Raw genomic sequence first — 21,765 nt, forward strand, 5'->3', positions numbered from 1 at the left:
AGGTCAAGATCTATCTGCCCTGAAATTTTCTTACCAATCAGGCAACCCGTTGTTGGGTTGCTGCCCCTGAATTGGTAATTTTAAGGAAATTTTGCCGTTTTTGGTTATTATCTTGAATATTATTATAGATAGAGATAAACTGTAAACAGCAATAATGTTCAGCAAAGTAAGATCTACAAATAAGTCAACTTGACCAAAATTGTCAGTTGACCCCTTAAGGAGATATTGCCCTTTATAGTCACTTTTTAACCATTTTTCGTAAATTTTTGTAATTTTTTACAAAAATCTTCTCCTCTGAAACTACTAAGACAAATTTAACCAAACTTGTCCACAATCATCATTAGGGTATCTAGTTTAAAAAATGTGACGGATGACCCCGCCCGTGAACCAAGATGGCCGACATGGCTAAAAAATAGTACATAGGGTAAAATGCAGTTTTTGGCTCATATCTCTGAAACCATAACATTTAGAGCAAATCTGACATGGGGGTAAAATTGTTCATTAGGTCAAGATCTATCTGCCCTGAAATTTTCAGACCAATCAGGCAACACATTGTTGGGTTGCTGCCCCTGAATTGGTAATTTTAAGAAAATTTTGCAGCTTTTGGTTATTATCTTGAATATTATTATAGATAGAGATAAACTGTAAACAGCAATAATGTACAGCAAAGTTAGATCTACAAATAAGGCAACATGACCAAAATTGTCAATTGACCCCTTAAGGAGTTATTGCTCTTTATAGTCATTTTTTTACAATTTTCATTAATTTTGTAAATTTTTGTAAATTTTTACAAAGTATTTTCCACTGTATCTACCGGGCCAAGTTCATTATAGATAGAGATAATAGTAAGGAGCAAGAATGTTCAGTAAAGTAAGATCTACAAACACATCACCATCACCTAAACACATCACCATCACCAAAACACAATTTTGTCATGAATCCATCTGTGTCCTTTGTTTAATATGCACATAGACCAAGGTGAGCAACACAGGCTCTTTAGAGCCTCTAGTTTTCATTTTTGCCTGTTATTTGGAAAACTATAGGAGCTAGAGGTTAAAAGTGTAAACTACAATTACGATCAGCATGACAAGATCTTTTTACTCAGTTTTTTGTCGAGCCTGCGACTTTTGTCGCAGAAAGCTCGACATAGGGATAGTGATCCGGCGGCGGCGGCGTTAGCTCACTTCTTAAAAGCTTTATATTTTGGAGGGTGGAAGACCTGGATGCTTCATACTTTGTATATGGATGCCTCATGTTACGAGGTTTCCGTCAGTCACATGTCCAATGTCCTTGACCTCATTTTCATGGTTCAGTGACTACTTGAAAAAAAAGTTAAGATTTTTTGTAATGTTAAATTCTCTCTTATTATAAGTAATAGGATAACTATATTTGGTATGTGCGTACCTTGCAAGGTCCTCATGCCCGTCAGACAGTTTTCACTTGACCTCGACTTCATTTCATGGATCAGTGAACAAGGTTAAGTTTTGGTGGTCAAGTCCATATCTCAGATACTATAAGCAATAGGTCTAGTATATTCGGTGTATGGAAGGACTGTAAGGTGTACATGTCCAACTGGCAGGTGTCATCTGACCTTGACCTCATTTTCATGGTTCAGTGGTTATAGTTGAGTTTTTGTGTTTTGGTCTGTTTTTCTTATACTGTATGCAATAGGTCTACAATATTTGGTGTATGGAATGATTGTAAGGTGTACATGTCTAGCTGGCAGGTGTCATCTGACCTTGACCTCATTTTCATGGTTCAGTGGTTATAGTTAAATTTTTGTGTTTTGGTCTGTTTTTCTTATACTGTATGCAATAGGTCTACACTATTTGGTGTATGGAATGACTGTAAGGTGTACATGTCTAGCTGGCAGGTGTCATCTGACCTTGACCTCATTTTCATGGTTCAGGGTCAAAGTTAAGTTTTTGAGTTTTGGTCTTTTTTTCTAATACTGCATACAATAGGTCTACTATATTTGGTGTATGGAACGATTGTAAGGTGTACATGTCTAGCTGGCAGGTGTCATCTGACCTTGACCTCATTTTCATGGTTCAGTGGTCAAAGTTAAGTTTTTGAGATTTGATCTTTTTTTCTAATACTATATGCAATAGTTCAACTACATTTGGTGTATGGAAATATTTTATGATCTATATGTCAGTCACGCAGGTTTTATTTGACCTTGACCTCATTTTCAAGGTTCATTGCTCAGTGTTAAGTTTTTGTGTTTTGGTCTGTTTTTCTTAAACTATAAGCAATAGGTCAACCATATTTGTTGTATGGAAGAATTGTTAGCTGTACATGCCTGCCTAGCATGGTTCATCCGACCTTGACCTCATTTTCATGGTTCATTGGTCAATGTTTAGTTTACTTGGTTAATGTTAAGTTTATGTGACAGTTGTAATAAAGCTTTATATTTAGGACTATCAACATAATATCAATGATTAGTAAAGAAGGCGAGACATTTCAGCGTGTTCACTCTTGTTTTAACTACAAGTTTTGGAGTTATTACCCCTGAAATATTGATTTTTACAGGTTTTTGTTCCTGCCTGCGACTTCTCTCGCAGAAAGCTCGACAGGGATAGTGATCCAGTGGCGATGGCGGCGCTAACTAACTACTAAATAGCTAAATATTTCAGAAGCTAGAATACTTGGATGTTTCATACTCTGTATATAGATGTTTTATGTTATGAAGTTTCCGTCTGTCATATGATATGATATGTCCATTTTCCTTGACCTCATTTTCATGGTTCAGTGACTACTTGAAAAAAAATTCAAAGTTTTTTTGTATTGTTAATTTCTCTTTTATTATGAGTAATAGGATAACTATATTTGGTATGTGCGTGCCTTGCAAGGTCATCATGCCTGTCAGATAGTTTTCACTTGACCTTGACCTCATTTCACAGATCAGTGAACAAGTTTTCTTGGTCAAGTCCATATCTCAGAAATAAGCATATAAGCAATAGGTCTACTATATTTGGTGTATGGAATGATTGTAAGTTGTACATGTCCAACTGCCAGGTGTCATCTGACTTTGACCTCATTTTCATGGTTCAGTGGATATAGTTAAGTTGTTTTGTTTTGGTCTGTTTTTGTAGTACTGTATGCAATAGGTCAACTATATATGATGTATGGAAATATTTTATTATGTACAAGTTAGTCTGGCAGGTTTTATTTGACCTTGACCTCATTTTCATGGCTCATTTCTTAATGTTAAGTTTTTTGTTTTGGTACATGTCCAACTGCCAGGTGTCATCTGACTTTGACCTCATTTTCATGGTTCAGTGGATATAGTTAAGTTGTTTTGTTTTGGTCTGTTTTTGTAGTACTGTATGCAATAGGTCAACTATATATGATGTATGGAAATATTTTATTATGTACAAGTTAGTCTGGCAGGTTTTATTTGACCTTGACCTCATTTTCATGGCTCATTTCTTAATGTTAAGTTTTTTGTTTTGGTCGTTTTTCTTAAACTATAAGCAATGGGTCAACTATATTTGGTGTATGGAATGATTTTAAAGTGTATATATACTATATAGATATAAGAAGATGTGATATGAGTGCAAATGAGACAACTCTCCATCCCAGGCACAATGTGTAAAAAGTAAACCATTATAGGTCAAAGTACGGCCTTCAACACGGAGCCTTGGCTCACACTGAACAGCAAGCTATAAAGACCCAAAAATGACCAGTGCAAAACAATTCGAACAGGAAAACCTTTCTTGCAGGTATCATCTCAACTTGACATCTTTTTCATGGTTCATTGGTCATTATGATGTTTTCCTGGTTTAGTTTTTTCCTTAAATACTATATGCAATAGGTCAGCTATATTTGATCCATGGAATGATTGTAAGGTGTATATGTCTGTCTGACAGGGTTCATCTGTCCTTTACCCTTTTTTCATGGTTCATTTGTCAATATAAAATTTTAATGATTTGGTCTGTCTTGTATACTACTAGCAAAAGGTCAACTATATTTGGTGTATGGAATGACTGTAAGATGTACATGTATTTCTGGCTTGGTTTATCTAACCTTGACCTCATTTCTTTGATCATATTAAGTTCATGTGATACTTGTAGTAAAACTTTATATTAAGGAATATCAACATAAATGGTCAGTAAAGAAGGCGAGACATTTCAGCGCGTGTACTCATGTTTGTAGTTTTGGCTATTCAGGGGTTAAAAAATCCACTAGCCCGACGCCCGGGACTTGAGCATTTACGCCTCGGGCAATCAAAATTTTTAACCCAATATGCCCGACGGACTGGTAACAAAAAATTCTTGGCGTTTCCAAAATAGAAAGTGGAAAATCCCTTCATCACTATTCTATCTTAGCCAATCAGATTCAATTACGTCATCCGGGATTCCAAGAATTTGAACTGGTTTGTACAGGTCCTGTTGTACATATTTTAAAACTAGAACAAATAACTCTGGGTGGCCTGGTATCATGTATTGATCGCAATTTTCGTACTTTAAATATCGATTTCTCAGTACAACAGTACAGGGTATTGTAGATTTCTTATGCCAAGATGTTCAATTAACGGTACTGGGTGATGTATTGATCCGTATTAACATGTCTTGTCGGACAGCTGTTGAGAACGAAACCAATCCATGCAACCAAATATTTCTAAATATTTAAGTACGGGCACCCCAGGAACTTCGTCAGTTTTAAAACGAAAAACTGTAGATGAAAGGGGTAATGAGACTGACAATTCATCCCCAAAAAATGCCAAATACGACCGGGAAAAGCGGAATAGTGTCCCGGAAAGAAAGATTCCCACTGGGCAAGGTAGGCCGTGTTGCTGATGAAAAAACACCCAGAGAATATTTTCCCGAGCACGCCAATAAAAAGTCTGCTCTGTATGTGGGACCAACAGAATAAAAAGCAGGTCAACAAAAATTATTAAATACAGTGTATAATGCTGCCTTCAAAACAAGGGACACCCACTTTGTAATTATGCAGCAAACTGATTTGTAAAGCATTCTCGGGCTAGCAGGTCAGTTTTGATGGGCTAGCAGTTCTTCCAACAGGGCTAGTAAAATCCTGCTGCAAATAAGTCCTGGGCTAGTTACCTGTAACAATTTTTTTTAACCCCTGCTGTTATCTAAAAACCTATAGGACCTAGGTTAAATATGTAAATTGCAAAAAATTATCAGCAACACAAAGAATAGCTAGTATGTGCATATAAAAATCGTAGTGAGCAAACTAGCGATATTTTCACCAGGTGAGCGACACAAATTTCAAATAGTGCAGAAAAGTTGAGATAGTCTTTTAGATGCTAGATTTACATGTTTTTGGATTAGATTAATATCTGAAAATATTAGGTCAGTAATTTTCAAGTCCATAATGATCATGTATTTTCAATTGGCATTAACAATTATAACTCAATGATAACTACAACAGTATATATTTGAAATATTTTTTTTTTCTATTTTTAGGATATAATGGAAAATTGGAATGAGGTAAGATTTACTTTTAAGTCCAATTGTCATGTGAACTTTTATTTCCATTTTCTTACCAAAAATACATGTATGTGACGATTTGAGATACAAACTAGTAGAATTCTACGTGACCTACAAAAAAGATATTACAAGATCAAAGATAAAACAAACACAACAAAGATTGGGACAAAGAAAAATGTACTACAAACATTTGACTAAGGTGTTGCTAATAACAACTCATAGCAAAGATAGCCATAAACTGCATGAAATTTCTTGCCTGTTTTATTTTTATGCCCCCGCCATAGCGGAGGGGGCATTAAGTTTTACCCTTGTTCGTCCGTCCGTACGTCCCAAAATTGGTTACTGTTTTCTAACTTTAGTTTGCCTCAACCAAATGATATGAAACTTATTCACAATGCTTATTACCCCAAAACACAGATCGAGTATGAATTTTGGTGGCATCACTTTTACCGTTCGAGAGTTATGCCCCTTTACAAATGGAAAAATTGCTGAATTTTTCGTTTCCGTTCTCTAACTTTAGTTTGCCTCTACCAAATGTTATGAAACTTATCCACAATGTTTATTACCACAAAACAGAGATCAAGTTTGAATTTTGGTGGCATCACTTTTACCATTCTAGAGTTATGCCCCTTTCCAATGGAAAAATTGCTGAAATATTAGTTTTTGTTCTCTAACTTTAGTTTGCCTCAACCAAATGTTATGCACAATGCTAATTACCATGATACACAGATCAAGTTTGAATTTTGTTGTCGTCACTTTTACCGTTCTAGAGTTATGCCCCTTTACAAATCTCAAAATTGCTGAAATATTTGTTTCTGTTCTCTAACTTTAGTTTGCCTCAACCAAATGTTATGAAACTTATGCACAATGCTAATAACCACAAAAAACAGATAAAGGTTGAATTTTGGTGGCGTCAATTCTACTGTTCTAGAGTTATGCCCCTTTGAAAATGGAAAAATTGCTGAATTTTTCGTTTCTGTTCTCTAATTTAAGTTTACGTCAACTAAATGTTATGAAACTTATAAACAATTCTTATTACCACAAAACTCAGATCAAGTTCAAATTTGGATAGTGTCACTTTTACAGTTCTTGAGTTATGGCCCTTTATAACGTTATATGCAAGCGGGGGCATCATCTGTTTCCCATAGACACATTCCCCATTTATTTTTTATAAATCATTAGTAACTTGCCAGAAATCCTCTGAGGTCATGGTGTCAGTAACTTGGAGCTGATTATCATGCATAATTAAGTGGCAGTTTAGTGTTTTAGGTTTTTTCATTTTCAGAAATGTATCGAATGTTTTTTTAAATATAAGTGTATACACTCTCTTAAGGTTTATTCTATATCTAGTACCTTCAGAATGCTTGTTTACAATGTCAAATACATAACCCTATTGAGTTGTTAGAGAAAATATTGGACAATTTTTGATAAATAAAAAATACAGAAGTTCTCTCCTCTTGCAATTGTTAAGTTCATTAGTTGAAAAAAAACATATCTATTTTATGGTATAAAGTGTAAATTGACACAATGCACATTGTTATAACAAATTGTTATCCAAAAGTTTTTTTTATGCCCCATCAACTGAAAGTTGGGGGCATATTGTTTTACCCCTGTCTGTCCTTCCGTCCCATTATGGGTATATAGTTGTTCCAGATAACTCCTCCTACAGTTTGAATGCTAGGAAGTTTTAACTTTGCTGGCTGTTTGAACATATATTGAAGGTGTGCATGTCATCAGGGTTTAGATTTTGATTAATATTTGCTCTTTTGGGAGATAGTTGAACTTTATCATTTTTGGAGTATATATTTGCATATTTAAGAGGCGCATAGCGTTTCCAGATAACTCCTCCTACAGTGAACCATAGACCTATGTGCTCCCATGCTCAACTTTGTGTATGTTAAAATAACACTTTGCATCTGTGAGGGCATCATTTGTGTCTCCCAGACACCATAATATCTCAAGGAAAGGATAAGTTTGACCCGAACGTATCAAGTCATTTTCCGGTTTGCTGGTGAAACAAAGAAAACACTTGTTTCTATAATGCAAAATACACAAATACAATCGGATAAATCGATTTACAGATTGCCATCATTTTGATGATATTTAATTTATATTGTAAAATGTTAGCTGCTCGACACAATATGAAGCCTCTGAACTCATTCGCTGTGCTCCCATGAAAAAAGCTTCATATTGTGAATCACAGCTGATTCTTAACAATGTCAATATGCAGGCAACCTGATAATCGGTACATATCCTCTCTGCCTGAATGTTATTTGAAGTGAGGATACCCCCGATTTATATAGTTATTTGTCATGCAGGATAATAAATAATTATTGGTTTATTTAACAGTTGTTTCATTTATTTTTCATTACAATCTATTAAATGTAAAATCTATGTTTTACTTACAGAAACTTCTTGCAGATGCTGGGAATGGAGATATAGGTGCTTTAAAATTAAGCCTAGAGAATAAAGCAGACATTGATTATCAAAATGTAAGTAAAACAGTCTCATTAGGTACAGTAGTAACATCCAAATTAGTACTAGAGCAAATTAATTATGTACAGTAAAAAAAAACCACACAACTACAGACAACTTCAGAACATAGTAGATCTTACTTGAGCAATATAAATCACATAACTACATGTTACTTCAAAATACAGCAAATTGTAATAGAATGAAATACAATTGCATGTTACTTCAAAACCTGTCAGTTGAACATAAAAAGTACAAAACACTTTAAATAACTTTAACCTTGCTGGTTAACAATACAGCAGATTAATACAGTATAAATCACAACTGCAAGTCACTTCAAAACATGACAGTAAGAACATTGACAGAATAAAACACACAACTGTTAGTCACTTCAAAACATGACAGTAAGAACATAAACAGAATAAAACACACAACTGTTAGTCACTTCAAAACATCTCAGTAAGAACATAAACAGAATAAAATACACAACTGTTAGTCACTTCATAACATGACAGTAAGAACATAAACAGAATAAAATACACAACTGTTAGTCACTTCAAAACATAACAGTAAGAACATAAACAGAATAAAACACACAACTGTTAGTCACTTCAAAACATGACAGTAAGAACATAAACAGAATAAAACACACAAATGTTAAGTCACTTCAAAACATGACAGTAAGAACATCAACAGAATAAAATACACAACTGTAAGTCACTTCAAAACATGACAGTAAGAACATAAACAGAATAAAACGCACAACTGTTAGTCACTTCAAAACATAACAGTGAGCACATACACAGAATGAAACACATAACTGTTAGTCACTTCAAAACATGACAGTAAGAACATAAACAGAATAAAACACACAACTGTTAGTCACTTCAAAACATAACAGTGAGAACATAAACAGAATAAGACACACAACTGTTAGTCACTTCAAAACATAACAGTAAGAACATCAACAGAATAAAACACACAACTGTTAGTCACTTCAAAACATGACAGTAAGAACATAAACAGAATAAAACACACAACTGTTAGTCACTTCAAAACATGACAGTAAGAACATAAACAGAATAAAACACACAACTGTTAGTCACTTCAAAACATCTCAGTAAGAACATAGACAGAATAAAATACACAACTGTTAGTCACTTCAAAACATGACAGTAAGAACATAAACAGAATAAAACACACAACTGTTAGTCACTTCAAAACATGACAGTAAGAACATAAACAGAATAAAATACACAACTGTTAATCACTTCAAAACATGACAGTAAGAACATAAACAGAATAAAACACACAACTGTTAGTCACTTCAAAACATGACAGTAAGAACATAAACAGAATAAAATACACAACTGTTAATCACTTCAAAACATAATAGTAAGAACATAAACAGAATAAAACACACAACTGTTAGTCACTTCAAAACATGACAGTAAGAACATAAACAGAATAAAATACACAACTGTTAATCACTTCAAAACATAATAGTAAGAACATAAACAGAATAAAACACACAACTGTTAGTCACTTCAAAACATAATAGTAAGAACATAAACAGAATAAAATACACAACTGTAAGTCACTTCAAAACATGACAGTAAGAACATAAACAGAATAAAACACACAACTGTTAGTCACTTCAAAACATAACAGTAAGAACATAAACGGAATAAAACGCACAACTGTTAGTCACTTCAAAACATAACAGTAAGAACATCAACAGAATAAAACACACAACTGTTAGTCACTTCAAAACATAACAGTAAGAACATAAACAGAATAAAACACACAACTGTTAGTCACTTCATAACATGTCAGTAAGAACATAAACAGAATAAAACACACAACTGTTAGTCACTTCAAAACATAACAGTAAGAACATAAACGGAATAAAACACATAACTGTTAGTCACTTCAAAACATGACAGTAAGAACATAAACAGAATAAAACACACAACTGTTAGTCACTTCAAAACATGTCAGTAAGAACATAAACAGAATAAAACACACAACTGTTAGTCACTTCAAAACATGACAGTAAGAACATAAACAGATTAAAACATACAACTGTTAGTCACTTCAAAACATTTCAGTAAGAACATTGACAGAATAAAACACATAACTGTTAGTTACTTCAAAACATAACAGTAAGAACATAAACAGAATAAAACACACAACTGTTAGTCACTTCAAAACATGACAGTAAGAACATCAACAGAATAAAATACACAACTGTTAGTCACTTCATAACATGACAGTAAGAACATCAACAGAATAAAACACACAACTGTTAGTCACTTCAAAACATGACAGTAAGAACATAAACAGAATAAAACACACAACTGTTAGTCACTTCAAAACATGACAGTAAGAACATCAACAGAATAAAACACACAACTGTTAGTCACTTCAAAACATGTGAAACATACCTATTATCAAACACAACAATGAAAATGAAACATACCTATTATTCAACATAACACTGAAAGTGAAACATACCTATTATCAAACACAACACTGAATGTGAAACATACCTATTATCAAACACAATACTGAATGTGAAACATATCTATTATCAAAGCACAACACTGAATGTGGAACATACCTATTATCAAAGCACAACACTGAATGTGAAACATACCTATTATCAAAGCACATCACTGAATGTGAAACATACCTATTACCAAACACAACACTGAATGTGAAACATACATATTATCAAAGGACATCACTGAATTATGTGAAACATACCTATTATAAAACACAACACTGAATGTGAAACATACCTATTATCAAACACAACACTGAATGTGAAACATACCTATTATCAAAGCACATCACTGAATGTGAAACATACCTATTATCAAACATAACACTAAAAGTGAAACATACCTGTTATCAAACATAACACTGAATGTGAAGCATACCTATTATCAAACATAACACTGAATGTGAAACATACCTATTATCAAAGCACATCACTGAATGTGAAACATGCCTATTATCAAACACAACACTGAATGTGAAACACTGTAATCAAACACAACACTGAATGTGAAACATACCTATTATCAAACACATCACTGAATGTGAAACATACCTATTATCAAAGCACATCACTGAATGTGAAACATACCTATTATCAAACATAACACTAAATGTGAAACATACCTGTTATCAAACATAACACTGAATGTGAAACATATCTATTATCAAACATAACACTGAATGTGAAACATACCTATTATCAAACATAACACTGAATGTGAAACATACCTATTATCAAACACAACACTGAATGTGAAACATACCTGTTATCAAACATAACACTGAATGTGAAACATGCATGTTATCAAACACATCACTGAATGTGAAACAAACATATTATCAAAGCACATCACTGAATGTGAAACATACATATTATCAAACACAACAATGAAAATGAAACATACCTATTATCAAACATAACACTGAATGTGAAACATACCTATTATCAAACACAACACTGAATGTGAAGCATACATATTATAAAACACAATACTGAATGTGAAACATATCTGTTATCAAAGCACAACACTGAATGTGGAACATACCTATTATCAAAGCACAACACTGAATGTGAAACATACCTATTATCAAAGCACATCACTGAATGTGAAACATACCTATGACCAAACACAACACTGAATGTGAAACATACATATTATCAAAGCACATCACTGAATGTGAAACATACCTATTATAAAACACAACACTGAATGTGAAACATACCTATTATCAAACACAACACTGAATGTGAAACATACCTATTATCAAAGCACATCACTGAATGTGAAACATACCTATTATCAAACATAACACTAAATGTGAAACATACCTGTAATCAAACATAACACTGAATGTGAAACATACCTATTATCAAGCATAACACTGAATGTGAAACATACCTATTATCAAAGCACATCACTGAATGTGAAACATACCTATTATCAAACACAACACTGAATGTGAAACACTGTAATCAAACACAACACTGAATGTGAAACATACCTATTATCAAACACATCACTGAATGTGAAACATACCTATTATCAAAGCACATCACTGAATGTGAAACATACCTATTATCAAAGCACATCACTGAATGTGAAACATACCTGTTATCAAACATAACACTGAATGTGAAACATACCTATTATCAAACATAACACTGAATGTGAAACATACCTATTATGAAACATAACACTGAATGTGAAACATACCTATTATCAAACACACAACACTGAATGTGAAACATACCTGTTATCAAACATAACACTGAATGTGAAACATACCTATTATCAAACATAACACTGAATGTGAAACATACATATTATCAAAGCACATCACTGAATGTGAAACAAACATATTATCAAAGCACATCACTGAATGTGAAACATACATATTATCAAAGCACAACACTGAATGTGAAACATACCTATTATCAAACATAACACTGAATGTGAAACATACCTATTATCAAACACAACACTGAATGTGAAGCATACCTATTATAAAACACAACACTGAATGTGAAACATACCTATTATCAAAGCACAACACTGAATGTGAAACATACCTATTATCAAACATAACACTGAATGTGAAACATACCTATTATCAAACATAACACTGAATGTGAAACATACCTGTTATCAAAGTACAACACTGAATGTGAAACATACCTGTTATCATGATTATACTGAATCTACACTAAATCATGTTGTTAATCAGACAGTTTTAATGAACAAATATTTGTAATAATTATATCAAGTGGGGTCTCATTTTACTCATATTATTGTTCTGAATCAGAAAATATAACTCCTTTTCATGTTTCTTTAAAAAAAATATTTTATTAAAATGAATGATTATACTGAATCTACACTAAATCCTGTTGTTAATTAGACAGGTTTAATGAACAGATATGTGTAAGAATCATATAAAGTGGGATCTCATTTTGTTTGTTTTGTTCTACTGAATCCATTGATATAATTATTTAACACATTTCTTGAAAAAAAATTTTTTTTTTAGATATCAGGTTTAATGGAAGTTTTGACATTTCAAAACAAAACATGTTTATTTATTGTTTATATACAATATAAATACAAGTGTGACTGGTCATTTTATTCAGTTTTGACCACTGATTCATATGATATATATTTTGTTTATATTTATTACACAACATTGTCCAGTTTATCAGACAAGTTTTGATGTCAGTTGTATTATTCCAGGAGGATGGAGAGACAGCATTAATGTTGGCCGCCAGGAGAGGACGACTGGAGGTCTGTAGACTTCTCATTGATACAGGATGTAAGATCGACAACACAGATGTATGTTATCTACTTAGTCTGATCACATTACTATTAATCAACACAAAATCATGTTGTTAATCAGACAGTTTTAATGAACAAATATTTGTAATAATTATATCAAGTGGGGTCTCATTTTACTCATATTATTGTTCTGAATCAGAAAATATATCTCCTTTTCATGTTTCTTTAAAAAAATTATTTTATTAAAATGAATGATTACACTGAATCTACACTAAATCCTGTTGTTAATTAGACAGTTTTAATGAATAAATATGTGTAAGAATCATATAAAGTGGGGTCTCATTTTGCTTGTTTTGTTCTACTGAATCAATTGATATAATTATTTTACACATTTCTTGAAAAATTTTTTTTTTTAAGATATCAGGTTTAATGGAAGTTTTGACATTTCACAACAAAACATGTTTATTTATTGTTTATATACAATATAAATACAAGTGTGACTGGTCATTTTATTCAGTTTTGACCACTGATTCATATGATATATATTTTGTTTATATTTATTACACAACATTGTCCAGTTTATCAGACAAGTTTTGATGTCAGTTGTATTATTCCAGGAGGATGGAGAGACAGCATTAATGTTGGCCGCCAGGAGAGGACGACTGGAGGTCTGTAGACTTCTCATTGATACAGGATGTAAGATCAACACCACAACAGTATGTTATCTACTTAGTCTGATCACATTACTATTAATCAACACTAAATCATGTTGTTAATCAGACAGTTTTAATGAACAAATATTTGTAATAATTATATCAAGTGGGGTCTCATTTTACTCATATTATTGTTCTGAATCAGAAAATATATCTCCTTTTCATGTTTCTTTAAAAAAATTATTTTATTAAAATGAATGATTACACTGAATCTACACTAAATCCTGTTGTTAATTAGACAGTTTTAATGAATAAATATGTGTAAGAATCATATAAAGTGGGGTCTCATTTTGCTTGTTTTGTTCTACTGAATCCATTGATATAATTATTTTACACATTTCTTGAAAAAATTTTTTTTTTAAGATATCAGGTTTAATGGAAGTTTTGACATTTCACAACAAAACATGTTTATTTATTGTTTATATAGAATATAAATACAAGTGTGACTGGTCATTTTATTCAGTTTTGACCACTGATTCATGTGATATATATTTTGTTTATATTTATTACACAACATTGTCCAGTTTATCAGACAAGTTTTGATGTCAGTTGTATTATTCCAGGGTGGTGGATGGACAGCATTAATGTTGGCTGCCGGGGGAGGACACCTGGAGGTCTGTAGACTTCTCATTGATACAGGATGTAAGATCGACACCACAACATCAGTATGTTATCTACTTAGTCTGATCACATTACTATTAATCAACACAAAATCATGTTGTTAATCAGACAGTTTTAATGAACAAATATTTGTAATAATTATATCAAGTGGGGTCTCATTTTACTCGTACTATTGTTCTGAATCAGAAAATATTACTCCTTTTCATGTTTCTTTAAAAAAATTATTTTATTAAAATGAATGATTACACTGAATCTACACTAAATCCTGTTGTTAATTAGACAGTTTTAATGAATAAATATGTGTAAGAATCATATAAAGTGGGGTCTCATTTTGCTTGTTTTGTTCTACTGAATCCATTGATATAATTATTTTACACATTTCTTGAAAAAAATTTTTTTTTTAAGATATCAGGTTTAATGGAAGTTTTGACATTTCACAACAAAACATGTTTATTTATTGTTTATATAGAATATAAATACAAGTGTGACTGGTCATTTTATTCAGTTTTGACCACTGATTCATGTGATATATATTTTGTTTATATTTATTACACAACATTGTCCAGTTTATCAGACAAGTTTTTATGTCAGTTGTAGGATATGTTGTATATTTTTGATATTGATAACAAAGTATTGTCCATAATATTGACATGTTATTTGGTTATATTATAGATGGATGGATACACAGCTTTACATTGGGCTGCTGTGTATGGATATCTACAGATCACAAGATGTCTGGTAGAAGGAGGTGCCAGTCCCTTGGTTAAATCACATAAGGTAATATTTTATAGTATTTGACCAGTGTTCAACTATTTTAATGAATCACTAAAATGATGTATAAGATATGGTTGGTCAAATTGATTCTTTTTCAAGGCAATAGTCAAAAGTCATCTGATCCTTTAAATTTAACTTAAGATATGAAAAAGTTTTATGGAGGGTGTGGATACAGACATAGGAGGGTGTGTATAGGGTATGCAGATATAGGAGGGTGTATATGGGGTATACACATACAGGAGGGTGAGGATGGGGTATACACATATAGGATGGTGTGGATAGGGTATACACATATAGGAGGGTGTGGATGGGGTATGGAGATTTAGGAGGGTGTGGAGGGGTAATACAGATATAGGAGGGGTGGATGGGGTATACACATATAGAAGGGTGTGGATGGGGTATAGACATATAGGAGGGTGTGGATGGGGTATACACATATAGGAGAGTGTGAATGGAATATACAGGAATAGGAAGGTTTGGATGGGGTATACACATATAGGAGGGTGTGGATGGGGTATAGAGGTTGAGAAGGGTGTGGAGGGGTAATACAGATATAGGAGGGGATGGATAGGGTATACACCTATAGGAAGATGTGGATCGGGTATACACATATAGGAGGGTGTGGACGGGGTATAGAGGTTAAGAAGGGTGTGGAGGGGTAATACAGATACAGGAGGGTGTGGATTGGATATACTGATATAGGAGGGTGTGGATGGGGAATACTGATATAGGAAAGAGTGGATGGGTAATACAGATATAGGAGTGTGTGGATGGGGTATACAGATAAAGAAGGGTGTGGATTGGGTAGGGTATAGATGGGGTATACAGATATAGGAGGATGGGGATTGGGTATACAGATATAGAGAAAAAAGTAGTATTACATTTTCCCGGCTTTAGGTTGGCCTTTTGTGTACCCAAGGCAGTTGAAGGAAGTCAACTTAGAAGCGCTGTGATTAGATGTAAGAGTACAATATATATTTTTATGCCCCCACCGTAGCGGAGGGGGCATTAAGTTTTACCCTTGTCCGTCTGTACGTACATACATGTCCGTCCGTACGTCCCAAAATTGGTTTCTGATCTCTAACTTGAGTTTGCCTTAACCAAATGTTATGAAACTCATACACAATGCTAATTACCACAAAACTGAGATCAAGTTTGAATTTTGGTGGCGTCACTTTAACCGTTCTAGAGTTATGCCCCTTTATAAATGGAAATGCAAAATTTTTAGTTTCTGTTCTCTAACTTAAGTTTGCCTCAACCAAATGTTATGAAACTTATAACAATGCTTATTACCAATAAATTCAGATCAAGTTTGAATTTTGGTAGCGTCACTCTAACCGTTCTAGAGTTATGCCCCTTTATATAAATGGAAAAATTACAAAAATTTTAGTTTCCGTTCTCTTACTTGAGTTTGCTTCAACCAAATGTTATGAAACTTATACACAATGCTTATTATCTCAAAACACAGATTAAGTTTGAATTTTAGTGTCGTCACTTTAACCATTCTAGAGTTATGCCACTTTATAAATGGAAAAATTTGCAAAATTTTTAGTTTCCGTTCTCTAACTTAAGTTTGCCTCAACCAAATTTTATGAAACTCATACACAATGCTAATTACCACAAAACTGAGATCAAGTTTGAATTTTGGTGGCGTCACTTTAACCGTTCTAGAGTTATGCCCCTTTATAAATGGAAATGCAAAATTTTTAGTTTCTGTTCTCTAACTTAAGTTTGCCTCAACCAAATGTTATGAAACTTATAACAATGCTTATTACCAATAAATTCAGATCAAGTTTGAATTTTGGTAGCGTCACTCTAACCGTTCTAGAGTTATGCCCCTTTATATAAATGGAAAAATTACAAAAATTTTAGTTTCCGTTCTCTTACTTGAGTTTGCTTCAACCAAATGTTATGAAACTTATACACAATGCTTATTATCTCAAAACACAGATTAAGTTTGAATTTTAGTGTCGTCACTTTAACCATTCTAGAGTTATGCCACTTTATAAATGGAAAAATTTGCAAAATTTTTAGTTTCCGTTCTCTAACTTAAGTTTGCCTCAACCAAATTTTATGAAACTCATACACAATGCTAATTACCACAAAACTGAGATCAAGTTTGAATTTTGGTGGCGTCACTTTAACCGTTCTAGAGTTATGCCCCTTTATAAATGGAAATGCAAAATTTTTAGTTTCTGTTCTCTAACTTAAGTTTGCCTCAACCAAATGTTATGAAACTTATAACAATGCTTATTACCACAAAATAAAGATCAAGTTTGAATTTTGGTGGGGTCACTTTAACCATTCTCCAGTTATGCCCTTTATAAATGGAAAAAATGCAAAATTTTTAGTAAAACACAGATCAAGTTTGAATGTTGGTGGCGTCACTTTTACTGTTCTAGAGTTATACCCCTTTATAAATGGAAAAATTGCAAAATTTTTATTTTTTTCTAAATATCAATTAATTTTTGAAATTGGAGTTATCTTCCTTTGTCCATGATTATAGTTGAATCAACTACAATCAATGCTTTATACAAAGCAATGTTTAATTTTTACTTCCACTGATAAAACACAGATCAAGTTGAATTTGGGTAGTGTCACTTTAACCATTATTGAGTTATGCCCTTTGTAAATCGAAAGATTGCAAAATTTTTAGTTTCCATTCTGTAACTTAAGTTTGCCCCAACCAAACATTATGAAACCTATACACAATATTCATTACCACAAAACTAAGATCAAGTACAAATTTTTTGTTTCCGTTTTCGAACTTTAGTTTGATTCAACCAAATGTTATGAAACATACACAATGCTTATTACTACATAATACAGATTAAGTACAAAATTTGGTGAGAACACTTTTACCATTCTTGAGTTATGTCCCTTTATAAACATAAAAATTGCTGAATTTTTAGTTTCCGTTCTCTAACTTTATTTTATTTATCTATGAATAACTGCAGTGTGTATATTTACAATATAAATTTTGAAACCCATTGAAATATATTCTAGAGAATTGTTCGAAAAGACTTCCAAAATTTCATAAATTTGGTGTAAAATGACGGTGGGCATGGATAACATAAACAAGCTCCGTTGGATGTTGGTCATGGTACTATTTGACTTCAATTTTTAAAACAGAATAATAAAGTACTAATACCACACATAACTGTTTTGTCCAGGTTTTTATTATAAAAAGTGGTAAATTTAGAAAATGTTAGTATTGTCGCCTATGGCAGAATAAATACTACCGTTTTCCCTATACTGAAGAGAGCAAGGGAAAACAAAATCAATCAGAGTTCAGTTATATTGTACTATTTTAAAGCTTTTGATTAGTACATTTGATTTTTATCACCATGAATAGAAATTTTTCACTGAGACCAATACTGTGTTGAGAAAAGTGCTGAGTCATCACAAGAAGTCAAATTGATGGGTACTGATATGAAACTTTTATTCTAGGATTTCAAAATTAACTATTTTGTATAAAATACACCAAACTCTAATTCTTTTGTATTTGTTTTCACCTTTCGCAATGATTAATTCAATTGGAAACACCCGAATTCATGCGGCAAATATTTTTTACTGAAATATTTGCCTTTGGCTGTGTAATTCTCTAAATGTATCACTTTGGTATTTCTCAAGACATAATCTATTAAAATTGGAAATTGTCTGGTTAAGTTTGTTCTGTTTATGGAGTAAGGCAATATTTGGTCAAAATAGAAGCATTTTCAGTGTTAAAATTGTCCATCTAGGAAAAAAAGAGGCCCAATTGAGGCTAAATTTAGATAGAATTTATAATCTCCTGTGCAAAGAATTGTTCACATTCTTGGCCGTTCATGTAGCAAATATTTCAATAGTGCTTCATTTTGTAGTTTCTATCTTTTATTATATCAAGCATATATAATTTTTCATTTTCTACTGTTTGAAAGAACTATTGTTGGAAATGAATACTCCCAAGGGACATAATTCAGCTTTTTCATAGATTAATACAGGCAACAAAGGCAACTTTACAGATGAGTTTTTTTGCATATTTAATGTTTTAAGTGTCTAACATCTTTGTTTTTTATCATCTCAAGACAGAATAATGAATTTTATAACAAGCTCGGAAATTTTGAACCACAATATGACATATACTAAAGCATGGAATGGAGATAAGTATGAAAAATCTTGAATTTGTGCTTATGTTGTAAATTAAGGATAAAATGAATACAAATTGAATGATACTGTCATTTTTATCTGTTAAAATGGCACTGTATACTATTCTTTTTAAATAAGATAAGATATGATTGGATACAGGTAGTTTATTAAGCCTTATCTGAAAGAAGTACAGAAAGAGGTAAACCAGCATGTAGGGGTGGGGACATAAAATGATCCATGTTTCTTTAAGTAATGGGGACATACAAGTATTTATTATAGCCAAGGTTTTCACAATAACTCAGTATTGCATTGATAATGTCATAAGAATTATTTATATCTTTATGTCACAGTATAGGGAAAAAAGTAGTATTACATTTTCCCGGCTTTAGGTTGGCCTTTTGTGTACCCAAGGCAGGTGAAGGAAGTCAACTTACATATCTGTTAACTGACCCGTATCCTGTATAGAAAATAAATAGTTGAAAATTATTAGGGCCCCGCCGAATGGCGGACGCCCTATAGTGATCAATCTGTCCGTCCATCTGTCCGTCCTTCCGTCTGTAACAAATTGTGTCTGCTCTATATCTAGAGAACTGTTATGATTTCAAAGTTTATACTTGACATGTATATAAACCAACACCAGAGGGTGTGTCATAATGTATGTACAACTTCCTAGGTCAAAGGTCAAGGTCAAAACTTTTGTTTTAGTTGACAATCCCATGTCCTATGGTAACGATCGTGTCCGCTCTATATCTTGAGAACCGTTATGATTTCAAAGTTTATACTTGACATGTATATTAACCAACACCAGAGGGTGTGTCATAATGTATGTACAACTTCCTAGGTCAAAGGTCATGGTCAAAAACTTTGGTTTTAGTTGACAACCCCATGTCCTATAGTAAAGATCGTGTCCGCTCTATATCTTGAGAACCGTTATGATTTCAAAGTTTATACTTGACATGTATATAAACCAACACCAGAGGGTGCGTCATAATTTATATACAACTTCCTAGGTCAAAGGTCAAGGTCATAAACTTCGGTTTGAGTTGACAACCCCTTGTCCAATGATAAAGATACAAATTTTTTACCACACATTATTCACAGCGGGGCCCACAGAGATGCCTCCCATCTCAATGATATCTAGTTTTTTTCATCTCGACTTCCTTTAAATGTTTAACTTTTTTTTTTATTATACTCTAATATCAACCACCGTGGGAGGGCTGTATAGCCAGTCAAGGTCTTTAATAACCCCCATCATCATCTCTAGAAATAATGTATAAAACTCTACAGATGGACATGATAGATGCATACTGAGCTCCTTGTGACTTGTGAATTGAATATAATCAAGGAAATTGTTAAAGTGTTAAACATTAATCTATCATAGCCAGAAGTGCATTGAAAATAATAGTTTAAAATTATTTTCAGTTAATACTTTACCATTACTTTTCATGGTTTGGAAATTGTTTGTTTTAAAATATAAAAAAATGTCCCCTTAAATACTTAAATTCAGCTGGAAAAAATATAGGAGGGTTTGGATGGGTAATACAGGTATAAGAGGGTGTTGATTGGGTATACAGATATAGGAGGGTTTGGATTGGTAAAACAGATATAGGAGGGTTTGGATGGGAAATACAGATATAGGAGGATTTAAATGGGGTATACAGATATAGGAGGGTTTGGATGGGGTATACAGATATAGGAGGGTTTAAATTGGTTATACAGATATAGGAGGGTGTGGATGTGTAATACAGATATAGGAGGGTTTGAATGGAGTATACAGATATAGGAGGGTTTGGATGGGTAGAATTAATGAATAGAAAAGAATTGGGTACAAAAATATAAAAAATAGAGAAAAATATTGGGGTGTTAAAAATATAAAGAACTGTGAATAATGTGCCCACAAAATTAGAAAAGATAGTTAAAAATGAAAACCCCCAAAGTCCTCCACACCTCATGTAGACATAAGGATGCATTTACCAATCTTCAGACTGCTAAGAAAATTACAGGACCAAATGGTGACAGATGGAACTTTTATTCTGATTCTTTAAAAAAAAGAGTTAAAAGCCTATTTAAAGTCTTCACAAAATTGTGAAAAATAATCGAAATGTCGTCTCATTAGTTATATACCGGTATATATGGTTAGCATCTGTTAAGATAAAATAAATCTCCACTCAGCTGCTACTGGTCTTACTAATTGTAAGATATTATGTGTTACAGAAGCCTTCTTTGTAACAGGTGAAAGCAATATAAAGATTTGTCTGTATTTCAGGG

At 32.7% G+C, this 21,765-nt stretch overlaps 1 protein-coding gene across 7 annotated transcripts in view; it reads left to right on the plus strand.

The window, feature by feature from the left end:
- LOC127731874 (ankyrin repeat domain-containing protein 50-like) overlaps positions 1-14,754 on the plus strand; it is a 109,447-nt gene extending 94,693 nt beyond the window's left edge. For 4 of the 7 annotated variants that reach the window (XR_007995864.1, XR_007995859.1, XR_007995861.1 and 1 more), the window contains 4 exons: positions 5,436-5,459; positions 7,868-7,951; positions 13,220-13,318; positions 14,538-14,635. Coding sequence is in view for 1 of the 7 variants with exons in the window: in XM_052240743.1 (XP_052096703.1) it covers positions 5,442-5,459; positions 7,868-7,951; positions 13,220-13,318; positions 14,538-14,699 (363 nt within the window). In the remaining 6 variants the exon portion in view is untranslated. Of the gene's footprint in view, positions 1-5,435; positions 5,460-7,867; positions 7,952-13,219; positions 13,319-13,878; positions 13,974-14,537 lie in introns of those variants that run through there. The other 3 variants (XM_052240743.1, XR_007995860.1, XR_007995863.1) reach the window with 3 other exon arrangements.
- The last annotated feature ends 7,011 nt before the right edge of the window (positions 14,755-21,765 follow it).

The sequence above is a fragment of the Mytilus californianus genome, unplaced genomic scaffold (genome assembly GCF_021869535.1).
Source record: "Mytilus californianus isolate M0D057914Y unplaced genomic scaffold, xbMytCali1.0.p SCAF_21, whole genome shotgun sequence".
NCBI lineage: Eukaryota > Metazoa > Mollusca > Bivalvia > Mytilida > Mytilidae > Mytilus > Mytilus californianus.